The following is a 20,007-nucleotide window of genomic DNA, read 5'->3' as shown; positions in this document are numbered from 1 at the left end:
AAGAGGGACACGACGGGGTCGGGTCCATCTTCTCCCCCAAACCCAACCCCAGCCCCATAGATCCCTCCAGCCCCACACATCCCTGCCCCACGGCCTGCCCCACACCCTGCCCCATAGATCCCCCAGCCCCACATCTCTCTCTGCCCCACATCCTGCCCCACACATTTGCACACGGGACCAAAGATGGGCTTTGAATTCAAGAGGGACACGATGGGGTCGGGTCCATCTTCTCCCTCCAAACCCAACCCCAGCCCCACAGATCCCTCCAGCCCCACACATCCCTGCCCCACATCCTGCCCCACACCCTGCCCCATAGATCCCCCAGCCCCACACCTTCATGTAGGTGGCCAGGTTGGGGTTGTAGTCGTAGAGGGAGGCGATGATGTTGAACTTGATCTTCACCTCCAGGGCCACCCCCAGCCCGTTCTCGTTGGCGATGGCCACCAGCAGCTGCAGCAGCTCGATCTGGGCCGCGCTGTGGGGCAGAGCCGTGGGTCAGGGTGTGGGGCAGGGTGTGGGGCAGAGCCGTGGGGCAGAGCCGTGGGGCTGGAGAGGGTCTACGGGGCTGGAGGGATCTGTAAGCTGAGGGGTGATGGAGGGGGTAGGGCTTGGGTTTCGTCTCTAAGCTGCCCCATAGATGTGTCTGCCCCATAGATCTCTGCCCCACACATCCCCCAGCCCCATAGATCCCTGCCCCACACCCTGCCCCACAGCGTGACCCACACATGGATAGAAGGGACTAAGATGGGGTTGGGAGAGGGACATGACACGGTTGGACTTGATCTTCTCCCTCCAAACTCAACTCCAGCCCCACAGATCTCTGCCCCACGGATCCCCCAGCCCCATAGATCCCCGCCCCACACCCTGCCCCATAGCGTGACCCACAGCCTGCCCCACACATGGATAGAGGGCACTAAAATGGGGTTGGGAGAGGAACACGACGTGGTTGGACTTGATCTTCTCCCTCCGAACTCAAGCCCAGCCCCACAGATCTCTGCCCCACGGATCCCCCAGCCCCATAGATCCCTGCCCCACACCCTGCCCCATAGCGTGACCCACAGCCTGCCCCACACATTGATAGAAGGGACTAAGATAGGGTTGGAAGAGGGACACGATGGGGTTGGACTTGATCTTCTCCCTCCGAACTCAACTCCAGCCCCACAGATCTCTGCCCCACGGATCCCCCAGCCCCATAGCTCCCTGCCCCACACCCTGCCCCATAGCTCTGCCCCACAGCGTGACCCACACATGGATAAAGAACACTAAGATGGGGTTGGGAGAGGAAAATGAGGGGGTTGGACTTGATCTTCTCCCTCCAAACTCAACCCCAGCCCCACAGATCTCTGCCCCACGGATCCCCCAGCCCCATAGCTCCCTGCCCCATAGCTCCCTGCCCCATAGCGTGACCCACAGCCCGACCCACACGTGGATAGATGAGACTTAAGATGGGGTTGGGAGAGGAACACGATGGGGTTGGACTTGATCTTCTCCCTCCAAACTCAACCCCAGCCCCACAGATCTCTGCCCCACACATCCCCCAGCCCCATAGATCCCTGCCCCACACCCTGCCCCACACCCTGCCCCACAGCGTGACCCACACATGGATAGAAGGCACTAAAATGGGGTTGGGAGAGGGACACGATGGGGTTCGACTTGATCTTCTCCCCCAAGCTCAAGCCCAGCCCCACAGATCTCTGCCCCACGGATCCCCCAGCCCCATAGATCCCTGCCCCACACCCTGCCCCATAGCTCTGCCCCACAGCGTGACCCACACCTTCATAAAGTGGACATAGTTGGGGTTGGGAGAGGGACACGATGGGGTTCGACTTGATCTTCTCCCTCCGAACTCAACTCCAGCCCCACAGATCTCTGCCCCACGGATCCCCCAGCCCCATAGCTCCCTGCCCCACACCCTGCCCCATAGCGTGACCCACAGCCCGACCCACACGTGGATAGATGAGACTTAATATGGGGTTGGGAGAGGAAGATGAGGGGGTTGGACTTGATCTTCTCCCTCCGAACTCAAGCCCAGCCCCACAGATCTCTGCCCCACGGATCCCCCAGCCCCATAGCTCCCTGCCCCACACCCTGCCCCACAGCGTGACCCACAGCCCGACCCACACATGGATAGAGAGCACTAAAATGGGGTTGGGAGAGGAAGATGAGGGGGTTGGACTTGATCTTCTCCCTCCGAACTCAAGCCCAGCCCCACAGATCTCTGCCCCACGGATCCCCCAGCCCCATAGATCCCTGCCCCATAGCTCCCCGCCCCACGGCCTCACCGATCCGTCCCCTTCTTCCCCCTGGCCTGCAGGATCTCGTTGAGCTTCTTCACCACCACCCCGTGGGTGATCTCCGTCCCTTTGGCGAACATCTTGGGTTTCTCCTACGGGGAGGCAAAACGAAATCACTTATGGGGCTCTGCCCCATAGCGCGCCCCACATCTTCCCCCCCTCCCCTGCCCCACGGCCTCACCTTCACCAGGGGGACGCCCCCCTTGACCTTCTCCCACTCTCCATCATCTTCCTCTTCCTCTTCCAACCTCCGGCTCTTCCGATCGTGTTTTTTCTTGGCTTTCTCTTCCCTTTTTCTCTCTCCCCCTTTTTTTTCCTCGTCCCTACGTGGGGCCCAGCCCCATAAGTTAAACGTGGGGCAGCCCCACACCTCCCCCAGCCCCACACTTATGGGGCAGGAACTCACTTCTTTAAAAATTTGGAAGCCAAAGATGTAAATTTTCCTTCTTCTTCGTCCGATTCCGAGTCGGTGCCGGAACCAGAAGATCCCCAATCTTCCTCCTCCTCCGATTCCTCCTCTTCCTCTTCTTCCCCTCCCTATGGGGCGGAAAAAAACCCGCTTGTGGGGCCGCCCCATAGCGCCGTTTTCTTTCCTCTATGGGGCTGCCCCACATCTCCCCCCCCCGGGTACCTTCAGGAAACGGGAACGCGGCTCCTCTTTTTTCTTCAGGAAGGAAGCGACGCCGTCATCGTCTTCCTCGTCCTCCCCCGAGGAGGAAGAGCCCGAGGCTGGTGTGGGGCAGAGAGAAAGGGGTCGGCCTGCCCCATAGATCCCCGCCCCATAGATCCCTGCCCCATAGATCCCAGCCCCATAGCGCCCCGACCCATAGATCCCGGCTCAAGAGAGCTCTGAGCCATAGAGCTCTGCTCCGTTGAGCTCTGCCCCATAGATCCCTGCCCCATAGATCCCTGCCCCATGGAGCCCGGCCCCATGGAGCCCCGACCCATAGATCCCCGACCCATAGATCCCAGCCCCATAGATCCCCGCCCCATAGAGCCCAGCCCCATAGCACCCCGACCCATAGATCCCAGCCCAAGAGAGCTCTGAGCCATCGAGCTCTGCTGCGTTGAGCTCTGCCCCACAGATCCCTGCCCCACAGAACCCTAACCCATAGCGTCCTGACCCATAGATCCCTGCCCCATAGATCCCTGCCCCATAGATCCCAGCCCCATAGAGCCCAGCCCCATAGCGCCCCGACCCATACATCCCGGCCCAAGAGAGCCCTGAGCCATAGAGCTCTGCTCCGTTGAGCTCTGCCCCATAGATCCCTGCCCCATAGATCCCTGCCCCATAGAGCCCTGCCCCATAGCGCCCTGCCCCATAGATCCCAGCCCCATAGATCCCTGCCCCACAGATCCCAGCCCCATAGATCCCAGCCCCATAGCGCCCCAACCCATACATCCCGGCCCAAGAGAGCTCTGAGCCATCGAGCTCTGCTCCATTGAGCCCTGCCCCATAGATCCCTGCCCCATAGAGCCCTGACCCACAGAGCCCTGACCCATAGCGTCCTGACCCATAGATCCCCGCCCCATAGATCCCAGCCCCATAGATCCCAGCCCCATAGCGCCCCGACCCATAGATCCCGGCCCAAGAGAGCTCTGAGCCATCGAGCTCTGCTATCTTGAGCTCTGCCCCATAGATCCCTGCCCCACAGAGCCCTGACCCATAGCGCCCTGACCCATAGATCCCTGACCCATAGATCCCCGCCCCATAGATCCCAGCCCCATAGATCCCAGCCCCATAGCGCCCCGACCCATAGATCCCGGCCCAAGAGAGCTCTGAGCCATAGAGCTCTGCTGTCTTGAGCTCTGCCCCATAGATCCCTGCCCCATAGAGCCCTGCCCCATAGCACCCTGCCCCATAGATCCCTGCCCCATAGATCCCTGCCCCATAGATCCCAGCCCCATAGAGCCCTGACCCATAGATCCCAGCCCAAGAGAGCTCTGAGCCATAGAGCTCTGCTGTCTTGAGCTCTGCCCCATAGATCCCTGCCCCATAGAGCCCTGCCCCATAGCGTCCTGCCCCATAGATCCCTGCCCCATAGATCCCCGACCCATAGATCCCTGCCCCATAGATCCCAGCCCCATAGATCCCAGCCCCATAGCGCCCCGACCCATAGATCCCGGCCCAAGAGAGCTCTGAGCCATAGAGCTCTGCTGTCTTGAGCTCTGCCCCATAGATCCCTGCCCCATAGCACCCTGCCCCACAGAGCCCCGACCCATAGATCCCCGACCCATAGATCCCCGCCCCATAGATCCCAGCCCCATAGATCCCAGCCCCATAGCGCCCCGACCCATAGATCCCAGCCCAAGAGAGCTCTGAGCCATCGAGCTCTGCTCCGTTGAGCTCTGCCCCACAGATCCCTGCCCCATAGAGCCCTGCCCCATGGAGCCCGCCCCATGGAGCCCCGACCCATAGATCCCTGCCCCATAGATCCCCGCCCCATAGATCCCAGCCCCATAGCGCCCCGACCCATAGACCCCAGCCCAAGAGAGCTCTGAGCCATAGAGCTCTGCTGTCTTGAGCTCTGCCCCATAGATCCCTGCCCCACAGAACCCTGACCCATAGCGTCCTGACCCATAGCGCCCTGACCCATAGATCCCCACCCCATAGATCCCCGCCCCATAGAGCCCAGACCCATAGATCCCAGCCCCATAGTGCCCCGACCCATAGATCCCGGCCCAAGAGAGCTCTCAGCCATCGAGCTCTGCTGTCTTGAGCTCTGCCCCATAGATCCCTGCCCCATAGAGCCCTGACCCACAGCATCCTGACCCATAGATCCCTGCCCCATAGATCCCAGCCCCATAGATCCCTGCCCCATAGCGCCCCGACCCATAGATCCCGGCCCAAGAGAGCTCTGAACCATAGAGCTCTGCTCCATTGAGCTCTGCCCCATAGATCCCTGCCCCACAGATCCCTGCCCCACAGATCCCTGCCCCACAGAGCCCGGCCCCACAGGGCCCTGACCCATAGCGCCCCACCCCATAGATCCCTGCCCCATAGATTCCCCCCCCCCAGGTTTCACCTTCCGAGTCCCGGCTCTTCTTCTCCTCATCCTCGTCCGACTGCTCTGGGTTCTGCCGTGGGGCAGACGGGGGGGTCAGACCCACGGCTGCCCCACAAGTGCCCCCCCCTGCCCCACAAGTTCCCCCCCCTGCCCCACAGCTGCCCCACAAGTGACTCAACTGCCCCATGACGGAACTCCCTCCTTCTGCTCCGTCTCCTGCCCCACATCCTGCTCTTCTCTGCCCCACATCCTGCCCCATAGCGCCCCATACCCAGCCCCACACCCTGCCCCACATCCCGCCCCACACCCAGCCCCACACCCAGCCCCACATCCCCCTTCTCCGCCCCACAAGTGCCCCAAATCCCACCCAACATCAGCAGAACCACCTCCCTCAGCCCCATCTCCCGCCCCACATCCTCCCTCTGCCCCACACCCTGCCCCATAGCGCCCCACACCCTGCCCCACACCCTGCCCCACATCCCGCCCCACATCCCCCTTCTCCGCCCCACAAGTGCCCCACATCCCACCCAACATCAGCAGAACCGCCTCCCTCAGCCCCATCTCCCGCCCCACATCCTCCCTCTCTCTGCCCCACATCCTGCCCCATAGCGCCCCACACTCTGCCCCACACCCTGCCCCACACCCTGCCCCACACCCTGCCCCACATCCCGCCCCACACCCAACCCCACATCCCCCTTCTCCGCCCCACAAGTGCCCCAAATCCCACCCAACATCACTGGAACCACCTCCCTCAACCCCATCTCCCACCCCACATCCTCCCTCTCTCTGCCCCACACCCTGCCCCATAGCGCCCCACGCCCTGCCCCACACCCTGCCCCACATCCCGCCCCACACCCCCCTTCTCCGCCCCACAAGTGCCCCAAATCCCACCCAACATCAGCAGAACCGCCTCCCTCAGCCCCATCTCCCGCCCCACATCCTCCCTCTCTCTGCCCCACACCCTGCCCCATAGCGCCCCACACTCTGCCCCACACCCTGCCCCACACCCTGCCCCACATCCCGCCCCACACCCAACCCCACATCCCCCTTCTCCGCCCCACAAGTGCCCCAAATCCCACCCAACATCACTGGAACCACCTCCCTCAACCCCATCTCCCACCCCACATCCTCCCTCTCTCTGCCCCACATCCTGCCCCATAGCGCCCCACACCCTGCCCCACACCCTGCCCCACGCCCCGCCCCACATCCCGCCCCACATCCCCCTTCTCCGCCCCACAAGTGCCCCACATCCCACCCATCACCACCGGAACCGCCTCCCTCAGCCCCATCTCCCGCCCCACGTCCTTCCTCCCTCTGCCCCACACCCTGCCCCATAGCGCCCCACGCCCTGCCCCACATCCTGCCCCACACCCTGCCCCACATCCCGCCCCACACACCTGTCTGTAGGCCGCGATGTGGGTCTCGAAGTCGCGGTTGTACTTGCGGATCTTCTGCCGGAGGGTGCTGAGGGCCTTGGCGTTGTTCTTGTTCATCTTCTTCTTCCCCTCTTTATCCTCCCACAGCTGTGGGGCAGGGACCCATGGCTGCCCCATAGACTGCCCCACGGCCTGCCCCACATCCCCGCCCCACATCCCCGCCCCACATCCCCGCCCCACAGCCCCCTTCTCTGCCCCAGATCCCGTCTAACATCACTAAAAGCACCTCACCGCGCCCCACATCCCGCCCCGCTGTGCCCCATAGACTGCCCCACGGCTGCCCCATAGAGTGACCCACACCCTGCCCCACGCCCTGCCCCACATCGCGCCCCACATTCCCCTTCTCTGCCCCACAAGTGCCCCAAATCCCACCCAACGTCACCAGAACAACCTCCTTGAGTCTCATCTCCTGCCCCACATCCTGCCCTTCTCTGCCCCACGTCCCGCCCCACATCCTGCCCCACACTTCCTCTGCCCCATAGGCGCCCCATAGCACCCCACATCTCACCCCGTAGCCCCTTCCTCTGCCCCACAAGTGCCCCAAATCCCACCCGATGTGACCAGAACCACCACCCTCTGCCCCATCTTCTCCCCATCTCCTACCCTTTCCCGCCCCACATCCCGCCCCACATCCTGCCCCACACCCTGCCCCACACCCTGCCCCACATCCCGCCCCACACCCCCCTTCTCTGCCCCACAAGTGCCCCAAATCCCACCCAACGTCACCACAACCACCACTCTCTGCCCCATCTTGTCCTCATCTTCTCCCCAAATCCTGCCCTTTCCCGCCCCACATCCCGCCCCACAGCCTGCCCCACACCCTGCCCCACACCCTGCCCCACGTCCTGCCCCACATCCCGCCCCACACCCCCCTTCTCTGCCCCACAAGTGCCCCAAATCCCACCCAACATCACCACAACCACCACCCTCTGCCCCATCTTCTTTCCATCTTCTCCCCAAATCCTGCCCTTTCCCGCCCCACATCCCGCCCCACATCCTGCCCCACACCCTGCCCCACGTCCTGCCCCACATCCCGCCCCACAGCCTGCCCCACACCCCCCTTCTCTGCCCCACAAGTGCCCCAAATCCCACCCAACGTCACCACAACCACCACCCTCTGCCCCATCTTCTCCCCAAATCCTGCCCTTTCCTGCCCCACATCCCGCCCCACGTCCCGCCCCACACCCTGCCCCACGTCCTGCCCCACATCCCGCCCCACACCCTGCCCCACAACCCTTTTCTCTGCCCCACAAGTGCCCCAAATCCCACCCAACATCACCACAACCACCACTCTCTGCCCCGTCTTCTTTCCATCTTCTCCCCAAATCCTGCCCTTTCCCGCCCCACATCCCGCCCCACATCCTGCCCCACATCCCGCCCCACATCCTGCCCCACATCCCGCCCCACATCCCCCTTCTCTGCCCCACAAGTGCCCCAAATCCCACCCAACGTCACCACAACCACCACTCTCTGCCCCATCTTGTCCTCATCTTCTCCCCAAATCCTGCCCTTTCCCGCCCCACATTCCGCCCCACATCCTGCCCCACACCCTGCCCCACGTCCTGCCCCACATCCCGCCCCACATCCTGCCCCACATCCCCTTTCTCTGCCCCACAAGTGCCCCAAATCCCACCCGATATGACCAGAACCACCACCCTCTGCCCCATCTTCTCCCCATCTCCTGCCCTTTCCCGCCCCACATCCCGCCCCACATCCTGCCCCACATCCTGCCCCACATCCCGCCCCACACCCTGCCCCACATCCCCTTTCTCTGCCCCACAAGTGCCCCAAATCCCACTCAACGTCACCACAACCACCACCCTCTGCCCCATCTGGTCCTCATCTTCTCCCCAAATCCTGCCCTTTCCTGCCCCACATCCCGCCCCACACCCTGCCCCACACCCTGCCCCACATCCTGCCCCACGTCCTGCCCCACATCCCACCCCACACCCCCCTTCTCTGCCCCACAAGTGCCCCAAATCCTACCCGATATGACCAGAACCACCACCCTCTGCCCCATCTTCTCCCCAAATCCTGCCCTTTCCCGCCCCACATCCCGCCCCACATCCCGCCCCACATCCTGCCCCACGTCCTGCCCCACATCCCGCCCCACAGCCTTCCCCACATCCCCTTTCTCTGCCCCACAAGTGCCCCAAATCCCACCCAACGTCACCACAACCACCACCCTCTGCCCCGTCTTCTTTCCATCTTCTCCCCAAATCCTGCCCTTTCCCGCCCCACATCCCGCCCCACATCCTGCCCCACACCCTGCCCCACATCCCGCCCCACATCCCACCCCACATCCCGCCCCACATCCCCTTTCTCTGCCCCACAAGTGCCCCAAATCCTACCCGATATGACCAGAACCACCACCCTCTGCCCCATCTTCTCCCCATCTCCTGCCCTTTCCTGCCCCACATCCCGCCCCACATCCTGCCCCACATCCCGCCCCACACCCTGCCCCACACCCTACCCCACATCCCGCCCCACACCCTGCCCCACGTCCTGCCCCACATCCCGCCCCACACCCCCCTTCTCTGCCCCACAAGTGCCCCAAATCCCACCCGATGTGACCAAAACCACCACCCTCTGCCCCATCTTCTCCCCATCTCCTGCCCTTTCCCGCCCCACATCCCGCCCCACACCCTGCCCCACATCCAGCCCCACACCCTGCCCCACATCCCGCCCCACACCCTGCCCCACATCCCCCTTCTTTGCCCCACAAGTGCCCCAAATCCCACTCAACGTCACCACAACCACCACCCTCTGCCCCGTCTTCTTTCCATCTTCTCCCCAAATCCTGCCCTTTCCCGCCCCACATCCCGCCCCACATCCTGCCCCACACCCTGCCCCACGTCCTGCCCCACATCCCGCCCCACATCCTGCCCCACATCCCCTTTCTCTGCCCCACAAGTGCCCCAAATCCCACCCGATATGACCAGAACCACCACCCTCTGCCCCATCTTCTCCCCATCTCCTGCCCTTTCCCGCCCCACATCCCGCCCCACATCCTGCCCCACACCCTGCCCCACATCCCGCCCCACATCCCGCCCCACACCCCCCTTCTCTGCCCCACAAGTGCCCCAAATCCCACCCAACGTCACCACAACCACCACCCTCTGCCCCATCTTGTCCTCATCTTCTCCCCATCTCCTGCCCTTTCCCGCCCCACATCCCGCCCCACATCCTGCCCCACGTCCTGCCCCACATCCCGCCCCACAGCCTGCCCCACATCCCCTTTCTCTGCCCCACAAGTACCCCAAATCCCACCCGATATGACCAGAACCACCACCCTCTGCCCCGTCTTCTCCCCAAATCCTGCCCTTTCCCGCCCCACATCCCACCCCACATCCTGCCCCACATCCTGCCCCACATCCTGCCCCACGTCCTGCCCCACATCCCACCCCACACCCCCCTTCTCTGCCCCACAAGTGCCCCAAATCCCACCCGATATGACCAGAACCACCACCCTCTGCCCCATCTTCTCCCCATCTCCTGCCCTTTCCTGCCCCACATCCCGCCCCACATCCCGCCCCACACCCTGCCCCACGTCCTGCCCCACATCCCGCCCCACACCTCGTTGAGGTAGTCCTCCAGGTCGGCCAGGATCCGGAGGTAGAAGCGGGGGACGCCCTCCTTGTCCACCACGCTCTTGGCTTTGCCGAAAGCCCGACCCAGGAGCTCGAATTCCTCCAGGCAACGCGTCACGTCCCGGATCTTCATGGCGTTTCGGATGGTCTTGATGAGGTTGGTGAGCTCCTCGAATCTGTGGGGCAGGGGGAAGGTGTGGGGCGGGGTGTGGGGCGGGATACGAGGGGGTTTGGGGGGGGTTTGGGGGGGATGTGGGGCAGGAGATGGGGAGGAGATGGGGGTTCAGGGACATGATTCTGGTGATGTTGGGTGGGATTTGGGGCGCTTGTGGGGCAGAGAAAGGCGCTATGGGGCAGGATGTGGGGCGCTATGGGGCACAAGAACTGTGGGGTGAGATGGGGGGGGTTTGGGGGGGGTTTGGGGGGGATGTGGGGCAGGAGATGGGGAGGAGATGGGGGTTCAGGGACATGATTCTGGTGATGATGGGTGGGATTTGGGGCACTTATGGGGCACAAAAGGGAGATGTGGGGCAGGGTGTGGGGCGGGGTGTGGGGCAGGGTGTGGGGCGGGGTGTGGGGCGGGATACGAGGGGGTTTGGGGGGGGTTTGTGGGGGATGTGGGGCAGGAGATGGGGAAGAGATGGGGGTTCAGGGACACGATTCTGGTGACGTTGGGTGGGATTTGGGGCACTTGTGGGGCAGAGAAAGGCGCTATGGGGCAAGATATGGGGCGCTATGGGGCAGAGGGGCTGTGGGGTGAGATGTGGGGGGGTTTGGGGGGGGTTTGGGGGGGATGTGGGGCAGGAGATGGGGAAGAGATGGGGGTTCAGGGACATGATTCTGATGACGTTGGGTGGCATTTGGGGCACTTGTGGGGCAGAGAAAGGCGCTATGGGGCAGGATGTGGGGCGCTATGGGGCAGAGGGGCTGTGGAGTGAGATGTGGGGGGGTTGGGGAGGGATTTGGGGGGGATGTGGGGCAGGAGATGGGGAGGAGATGGGGGTTCAGGGACATGATTCTGATGACGTTGGGTGGGATTTGGGGCACTTGTGGGGCAGAGAAGAGGAATGTGGGGCAGGGTGTGGGGCGCTATGGGGCAGAGGGGCTGTGGGGCGGGATACGAGGGGGTTTGGGGGGGGTTTGGGGGGGATGTGGGGCAGGAGATGGGGAGGAGATAGGGGTTCAGGGACATGATTCTGGTGATGTTGGGTGGGATGAGGGCCGCTTGTGGGGCACAAAAGGGAGATGTGGGGCAGGGTGTGGGGCGGGATGTGGGGCAGGGTGTGGGGCGGGGTGTGGGGCGGGGTGTGGGGCGGGATACGAGGGGGTTTGGGGGGGGTTTGGGGGGGATGTGGGGCAGGAGATGGGGAGGAGATGGGGCTTCAGGGACATGATTCTGGTGATATTGGGTGGGATTTGGGGCGCTTGTGGGGCAGAGACAGGCGCTATGGGGCAGGATGTGGGGCGCTATGGGGCACAGGGGCTGTGGGGCGGGATACGAGGGGGTTTGGGGGGGGTTTGGGGGGGATGTGGGGCAGGAGATGGGGAGGAGATGAGGGTTCAGGGACATGATTCTGATGACGTTGGGTGGGATTTGGGGCACTTGTGGGGCAGAGAAAGGCGCTATGGGGCAGGATGTGGGGCGCTATGGGGCACAGGGGCTGTGGGGCGGGATACGAGGGGGTTTGGGGGGGGTTTGGGGGGGATGTGGGGCAGGAGATGGGGAGGAGATGAGGGTTCAGGGACATGATTCTGATGACGTTGGGTGGGATTTGGGGCACTTGTGGGGCACAAAAGGGAGATGTGGGGCAGGGTGTGGGGCGGGATGTGGGGCAGGGTGTGGGGCGGGGTGTGGGGCGGGATACGAGGGGGTTTGGGGGGGGTTTGGGGGGGATGTGGGGCAGGAGATGGGGAAGAGATGGGGGTTCAGGGACACGATTCTGGTGACGTTGGGTGGGATTTGGGGCACTTGTGGGGCAGAGAAAGGCGCTATGGGGCAGGATGTGGGGCGCTATGGGGCAGAGGGGCTGTGGGGTGAGATGTGGGGGGGTTTGGAGAGGGGTTTGGGGGGGATGTGGGGCAGGAGATGGGGAAGAGATGGGGGTTCAGGGACATGATTCTGATGACGTTGGGTGGGATTTGGGGCACTTGTGGGGCAGAGAAAGGCGCTATGGGGCAGGATGTGGGGCGCTATGGGGCAGAGGGGCTGTGGGGTGAGATGTGGGGGGGTTTGGGGGGGATGTGGGGCAGGACATGGGGCAGAAGGAGATGGTTCTGGTGACGTTGGGTGGGACGGGGGTCACTTGTGGGGCACAGAAGGGAGATGTGGGGCAGCGGTGGGGCAGGGTGTGGGGCGGGATGTGGGGCAGCGTGTGGGGCAGGGTGTGGGGCAGGATGTGGGGCAGGGGGTGGGGGTTTTGGGGGCGATGTGGGGCAGGAGAAGGGATTCAGGGAGACGGTTCTGGTGACATTAGGTGTGACGTGGGGCACTTGTGGGGCACAGAAAGAGCCTATGGGGCAGGACGCGCGGCGCTATGGGGCAGAGGAGCTGTGGGGTGAGATGTGGGGCGCTATGGGGCAGGGCGTGGGGCAGGAGATGCGGCCGAGGGAGGCGGTTGGGGTGACGTTGGGTGGGATTTGGGGCGCTCGCGGGGCAGAGAAGGGAGACGCGGGGCAGCGTGTGGGGCGGGATGTGGGGCGGGGTGTGGGGCGCTATGGGGCAGGGTGTGGGGCGGGCTGTGGGTCCCCCAAACCCCTGCCCCACGGCGGCTCCCCCCCCCCCCAACCTCTTATCCTTGGCGCTCCGCACCACGCGCTTGGTGTCCTCCTCATCCTCGCTCAGCAGGAGAGGCCTGGGGAGAAAAGTGTGGGGCAGAGCCGTGGGGCAGAGACGTGTGGGGCTGCCCCACATCTCCCCCTCTCTCCCCATAGGGGGTTCTGCCCCACATCTTACTTGCCGTAGTTGCCCCCCGGGGCTTTGGGGACCAGCTCGTCCCCCGACACCGAGGACTCGGACTCGCTGTCGGAGCCGGTGGTGAAGAAACGAGACATGGCGGCGCCGTGGGGCAGAGATGTGGGGCAGAGCTATGGGGCAAAGCCGTGGGGCAGGGCTGTGGGGCAGAGGATTGGGGGTCAGACCCACAGAAGGGACAGGAGACCCATAGATGGGGGGAGTAAGCGAGACGCGGCCGTGCCGTGGAGCGGAGATGGGGGGCGCGGATGTGGGGCAGAGCTGTGGGGCAGGCTATGGGGCAGAGCTGTGGGGCAGAGCCGTGGGGCAGGGCTGTGGGGCAGAGGGTTGAGGGTCAGACCCACAGAAAGGACAGGAGACCCATAGATGGGGGGAGTAAGCGAGACGCGGCGGTGCCGTGGAGCACAGATGGGGGGCGCGGATGTGGGGCAGAGCTGTGGGGCAGGCTATGGGGCAGAGCTATGGGGCAGAGCCGTGGGGCAGGGCTGTGGGGCGAAGAGTTGGGGGTCAGACCCACAGAAGGCACAGGAGACCCATAGATGGGGTGAGTAAGCGAGACGCGGCGGTGCCGTGGAGCGGAGATGGGGGGCGCGGATGTGGGGCAGAGCTGTGGGGCAGGCTATGGGGCAGAGCTATGGGGCAGAGCCGTGGGGCAGGGCTGTGGGGCAGAGGGTTGGGGGTCAGACCCACAGAAGGGACAGGAGACCCATAGATGGGGAGAGAAGAAGCGGCAGGGTGATGTTGTAGGGCAGGACGTGGGGCAGAGCTATGGGGCAAGCTATGGGGCAGGGTGTGGGGCGGGGATGTGGGGCAGAGCCGTGGGGCAGGGTGTGGGGCAGCGAGTTGGGGGTCAGACCCACAGAAGGAACACCGAACCCATAGATGGGGTAAGGAAGCGGGACATGGCGCCGTGGGGCAGAGCTGTGGGGCAGAGCTATGGGGCAAGCTATGGGGCAGGGTGTGGGGCAGGGATGTGGGGCAGAGCCGTGGGGCAGGGTGTGGGGCAGAGAGTTGGGGGTCAGACCCACAGAAGGAACACCGAACCCGTAGATGGGGTAAGGAAGCGGGACGTGGCGCCGTGGGGCAGAGCTGTGGGGCAGGGCTGTGGGGCAGATCCGTGGGGCAGAGCTATGGGGCACGGCTGTGGGGCAGAGCTGTGGGGCAGGCCTATGGGGCAGAGCTGTGGGGCAGGGCCGTGGGGCAGGAGGTTGGGGGTCAGACCCACGGACGGGGATGGGGTGAGACGCAGTGGGGCTCTGCCCCACACATTTCGCTGCCCTCGATCAGTTCTGCCCCATAGCGCTGCCCCACACGCACCCCCCGCCCCACAGATCCCCCCCAGGCCCACAGATCCCCCCCAGCCCCACAGATCCCCCCCAGCCCCACAGATCCCCCCCAGGCCCACAGATCCTGCCCCACAGATCCCCCGGCCCCATAGGTCCCCCCCAGCCCCACAGATCCCGCCCCATAGATTCCCCCCGGCCCCACAGATCCCCCCCCCAGCCCCACAGATCCCGCCCCACAGATCCCCCCCAGCCCCACAGATCCCGCCCCACAGATCCCCCCCAGCCCCACAGATCCCCCCCCCGGCCCCACAGATCCCGCCCCATAGATTCCCCCCCCCCCCCCCCCTCACTCGCACGCGGCGGCGGCGGCGCTCGCTCCGGCTGCGGCTGCGGCGCGGCGGAAGTGACGCAACGTCACGAGGTGGGGCCGGAAAAGGCGCGTCGCGCGGAAGTGACGTCATCCGGCGAGCGACGCGACGCAACGCACGACGGGAAAGAGAGTCCCGGCGGGAAAATGGCGGCTCCGGCCCCGGGTTTATTGGGGGGGGGGGGGGGGGGGGGGGGAAATGTGGGGCAGGGATTGACGGGGGATGTGGGGCAGAGGGGGAGGATGTGGGGCAGAGACTGAGGGGGATGTGGGGCAGGGACTGAGCGGATGTGGGGCAGGGACTGGGGGATGTGGGGCAGAGAGGGGGGGATGTGGGGCGGGATGTGGGGCAGGGACAGGGAGGATGTGGGGCAGAGACTGGGGGAGATGTGGGGCAGAGAGGGGAGATGTGGGGCAGAGAGGGGGGAATGTGGGGCAGGGACTGGGGGAGATGTGGGGCAGAGGAGGGGGATGTGGGGCAGAGACTGAGGGGGATGTGGGGCACGATATGGGGCAGGGATGTGGGGCGGGATGTGGGGCAGATAGAGGGGGATGTGGGGCAGGGACTGGGGGGATGTGGGGCAGGGCTTGAGGGGGGATGTGGGGCAGGATGTGGGGCAGGGACTGGAGGGATGTGGGGCGGGATGTGGGGCAGAGGGGGGGGATGTGGGGCGGGGACTGGGGGGATGTGGGGCAGAGAGAGGGGGATGTGGGGCAGAGAGGGGGGGATGTGGGGCGGGATGTGGGGCAGGGACTGGGGGGATGTGGGGCAGGATGTGGGGCAGAGAGAGAGGGATGTGGGGCAGGGTTTGAGGGGGGATGTGGGGTACGATATAGGGCAGGGATTGGGGGGATGTGGGGCAGAGAGAGGGGGATGTGGGGCGGGATGTGGGGCAGAGAGAGGGGGGATGTGGGGCAGGGTGTGGGGCAGAGCTGTGGGACCCACGGTGCCGTGGGGCAGAGCTGAGGGGGAGGATGTGGGGCAGGGATGTGGGTCCCAGGGTCCGTGTCGCCGTGGGGCAGAGCCGTGGGGCAGGGATGTGGGTCCCGGGGTTCCCGTCGCCGTGGGGCAGGGTGTGGGGCAGACATTGCGGGGATGTGGGGCAGAGCCGTGGGGCAGGGATGTGGGGCAGGGCCGCCGTGGGTCCCAGCGTCCGTGTCGCCGTGGGGCAGGGATGTGGGGCAGAGCTGTGGGCCCCATGGCGCCGTGGGGCAGGGATGTGGGGCAGGGATGTGGGGCAGGGCCACCGTAGGTCTCAGGGCACGTGTCGCCGTGGGGCAGAGCCGTGGGGCCGAGGCTCCCTTCTCGCTGTGGGTCCCGCTCTGCCCCACATCCATGGGGCAGACCCCCAAGAGGCATCTCCCCACGGCGCCGTGGGGCAGAGCTGCGGGTCCGACGGTGCTGTGGGGCAGAGATGGGGGTCACACCTCCGCCCCACATCTATGGGGCAGCCCCACAAGTTCCCTCTCCCTACACTTATGGGGCAGAGTCTTGGGTCCCAGGCCCCCCAACCCCGCTGTGGGGCAGAGCTGTGGGTCCCAGGGCGCTGTGGGGCAGATCTATGGGTCCCACATCTATGGGGCAGCCCCACAAGACCCTTCTCCCCACACTTATGGGGCAGAGCTGTGGGTCCCAGGGCTCTGTGGGGCAGATCTATGGGTCACAGCCAGTCCCGCATCTATGGGGCAGCCCCCCAAACCCCTTCTCCCCACACTTATGGGGCAGAGTCTTGGGTCCCAGGCCCCCCAACCCCGCTATGGGGCAGAGCTGTGGGTCCCAGGGCGCTGTGGGGCAGATCTATGGGTCCCACATCTATGGGGCAGCCCCCCAAACCCCCTCTCCCCACACTTATGGGGCAGAGCTGTGGGTCCCAGGGCTCTGTGGGGCAGATCTATGGGTCACAGCCAGTCCCGCATCTATGGGGCAGCCCCCCAAACCCCTTCTCCCCACACTTATGGGGCAGAGTCTTGGGTCCCAGGCCCCCCAACCCCGCTATGGGGCAGAGCTGTGGGTCCCAGGGCACCGTGGGGCAGATCCATGGGTCCCACATCTATGGGGCAGCCCCCCAAACCCCCTCTCCCCACACTTATGGGGCAGAGTCTTGGGTCCCAGGCCCCCCAACCCCGCTATGGGGCAGAGCTGTGGGTCCCAGGGCGCTGTGGGGCAGATCTATGGGTCCCACATCTATGGGGCAGCCCCACAAGACCCTTCTCCCCACACTTATGGGGCAGAGCTGTGGGTCCCAGGGCTCTGTGGGGCAGATCTATGGGTCACAGCCAGTCCCGCATCTATGGGGCAGCCCCCCAAACCCCTTCTCCCCACACTTATGGGGCAGAGTCTTGGGTCCCAGGCCCCCCAACCCCGCTATGGGGCAGAGCTGTGGGTCCCAGGGCACCGTGGGGCAGATCCATGGGTCCCACATCTATGGGGCAGCCCCCCAAACCCCCTCTCCCCACACTTATGGGGCAGAGTCTTGGGTCCCAGGCCCCCCAACCCCGCTATGGGGCAGAGCTGTGGGTCCCAGGGCGCTGTGGGGCAGATCTATGGGTCCCACATCTATGGGGCAGCCCCACAAGACCCTTCTCCCCACACTTATGGGGCAGAGCTGTGGGTCCCAGGGCTCTGTGGGGCAGATCTATGGGTCACAGCCAGTCCCGCATCTATGGGGCAGCCCCCCAAACCCCTTCTCCCCACACTTATGGGGCAGAGTCTTGGGTCCCAGGCCCCCTCTCCCCACACTTATGGGGCAGAGTCTTGGGTCCTAAACCCCCCAACCCTGCCGTGGGGCAGATCTATGGGTCCCACATCTATGGGGCAGCCCCCCAAACCCCCTCTCCCCACACTTATGGGGCAGGTCCGTGGGTCCCAACCCCACCGTGGGGCAGATCTATGGGTCCCAGAGCACCGTGGGGCAGATCTATGGGTCCCACATCTATGGGGCAGCCCCCCAAACCCCTTCTCCCCACACTTATGGGGCAGAGTCTTGGGTCCCAGGCCCCCCAACCCCGCTATGGGGCAGAGCTGTGGGTCCCAGGGTGCTGTGGGGCAGATCTATGGGTCCCACATCTATGGGGCAGCCCCCCAAACCCCCTCTCCCTACACTTATGGGGCAGAGTCTTGGGTCCTAAACCCCCCAACCCTGCCGTGGGGCAGATCTATGGGTCCCACATCTATGGGGCAGCCCCCCAAACCCCCTCTCCCCACACTTATGGGGCAGGTCCGTGGGTCCCAACCCCACCGTGGGGCAGATCTATGGGTCCCAGAGCACCGTGGGGCAGATCTATGGGTCCCACATCTATGGGGCAGCCCCCCAAACCCCTTCTCCCCACACTTATGGGGCAGAGTCTTGGGTCCTAAACCCCCCAACCCCGCTATGGGGCAGAGCTGTGGGTCCCAGGGTGCTGTGGGGCAGATCTATGGGTCCCACATCTATGGGGCAGCCCCCCAAACCCCCTCTCCCCACACTTATGGGGCAGGTCCGTGGGTCCCAACCCCGCCGTGGGACAGATCTATGGGTCCCAGCCCCGCTATGGGGCAGATCTATGGGTCCCGGTACCTGCTCCCCCGCCGTGGGTCGCTGCTCCCGGGCCGTGGGTCGGGGCCGTGGGGCGGCGCCGTGGGTCAGGCCCCACAGAAGAGCCTGTGGACCCCCAGGGCCGCCCCCCCGGCCAGCGCCACCCCCAGGGGCTCGGCCACCGTCGTCACCGCCATGGCCAGCGGCCCGCCCCCCGCCTCCGCCTGCGCGACCCACACTTAGGGGGCAGACCCACACTTGGGGGGCAGACCCATAGAAACCCCATAGACACCCCCTAACCCCGCCCCACAGCCCCCTCTGCCCCACAGCCCGTCCCAAACCCAGCCCCACAGCCCTCTACCCCATACCCTCTCCCACTCCCCTGCCCCACAGCCTGCCCCACACTTAGGGGGCAGACCCACACTTGGGGGGCAGACCCATAGAAACTCCATAGACACCCCCCAACCCCGCCCCACAGCCCCCTCTGCCCCACAACCCGTCCCAAACCCAGCCCCACACACCCCTACCCCCTACCCTCTCCCACTCCCCTGCCCCACAGCCTGCCCCACACTTGGGGGGCAGACCCACACTTGGGGGGCAGACCCATAGAAACCCCATAGACACCCCCTAACCCCGCCCCACAGCCCCCTCTGCCCCACAGCCTGCCCCAAACCCAGCCCCACAGACCCCATCCCCGCCCCCCAGGACCCGCTGTGTGACCCACACTTAGGGGGCAGACCCACACTTGGGGGGCAGACCCATAGAAACCCCGTAGACACCCCACAACCCCGCCCCACAGCCCCCTCTGCCCCACAACCCGCCCCAAACCCAGCCCCACAGACCCCATCCCTGCCCCCCGCCTCCACCTGCGCGACCCACACTTAGGGGGCAGACCCACACTTGGGGGGCAGACCCATAGAAACCCCGTAGGCACCCTCCCATCCCACCCCACAGCCCCCTCCGCCCCACAGCCCGCCCCACATGGCCCCTCCCCCACCCATTTTGCCCCTCCCTCCCTTTGCCCCTCCCCCACCTACAGCCCCTCCCCCACTGCCATGGCCCCTCCCCCTTCGCCCCTCCCCCACACCCCACGGCCCCTCCCCCCTGCCCCCTCTCCCATCGCCCCTCCCCCACCCCTTTCCCACCCCTCCCCCCTTCCCCAATTTCCCCTCCCCCCTCCCCCTGGCCCCTCCCCCCTTCGCCCCTCCCCCCCCCATTTCCCCCCCCTCCCCCACCCCCATTTCCCCTCCCCCACCCCATCGCCCCTCCCCCACCCCCTTCCCACCCCTCCCCCTCCCCTCCCCCCATTTCCCCTCCCCCCCATTTCGCCCCTCCCCCCTCCGCCCCTCCCCCCCATTTCGCCCCTCCCCCCTTTGCCCCTCCCCCACCCATTTCGCCCCTCCCCCACGCATTTCGCCCCTCCCCCCTCCCCCACTCCTCCCCCTCCCCTCCCCCCATTTCCCCTCCCCCACCCCCTTCCCACCCTTCGCCCCTCCCCCACCCCCATGGCCCCTCCCCCACCCCTCCCCCCATTCCCCCC

At 65.5% G+C, this 20,007-nt stretch overlaps 1 protein-coding gene across 1 annotated transcript in view; it reads right to left on the bottom strand.

Moving 5' to 3' along the window:
* The window catches only part of LOC141478137 (eukaryotic translation initiation factor 3 subunit C-like), a 33,024-nt gene extending 18,047 nt beyond the window's left edge, over positions 1-14,977 (bottom strand). Inside the window, exons 1-11 of the mRNA XM_074167271.1 lie at positions 14,936-14,977; positions 13,282-13,438; positions 13,115-13,180; positions 10,315-10,504; positions 6,700-6,825; positions 5,321-5,372; positions 2,926-3,023; positions 2,701-2,831; positions 2,476-2,617; positions 2,283-2,386; positions 334-475 (exon numbers count right to left, since the gene is read on the bottom strand). Coding sequence (XP_074023372.1) covers positions 334-475; positions 2,283-2,386; positions 2,476-2,617; positions 2,701-2,831; positions 2,926-3,023; positions 5,321-5,372; positions 6,700-6,825; positions 10,315-10,504; positions 13,115-13,180; positions 13,282-13,379 — 1,149 coding nt within the window. The 5' untranslated portion in view covers positions 13,380-13,438; positions 14,936-14,977. The remainder of the gene's footprint in view (positions 1-333; positions 476-2,282; positions 2,387-2,475; positions 2,618-2,700; positions 2,832-2,925; positions 3,024-5,320; positions 5,373-6,699; positions 6,826-10,314; positions 10,505-13,114; positions 13,181-13,281; positions 13,439-14,935) is intronic.
* Between the last annotated feature and the right edge of the window lie 5,030 nt (positions 14,978-20,007).

The sequence above is a fragment of the Numenius arquata genome, unplaced genomic scaffold (genome assembly GCF_964106895.1).
Source record: "Numenius arquata unplaced genomic scaffold, bNumArq3.hap1.1 HAP1_SCAFFOLD_485, whole genome shotgun sequence".
Taxonomy (NCBI): Eukaryota; Metazoa; Chordata; class Aves; order Charadriiformes; family Scolopacidae; genus Numenius; species Numenius arquata.
Note: the sequence above shows the minus strand (reverse complement) of the source record. Positions and strands in the feature narration are given on the sequence as shown.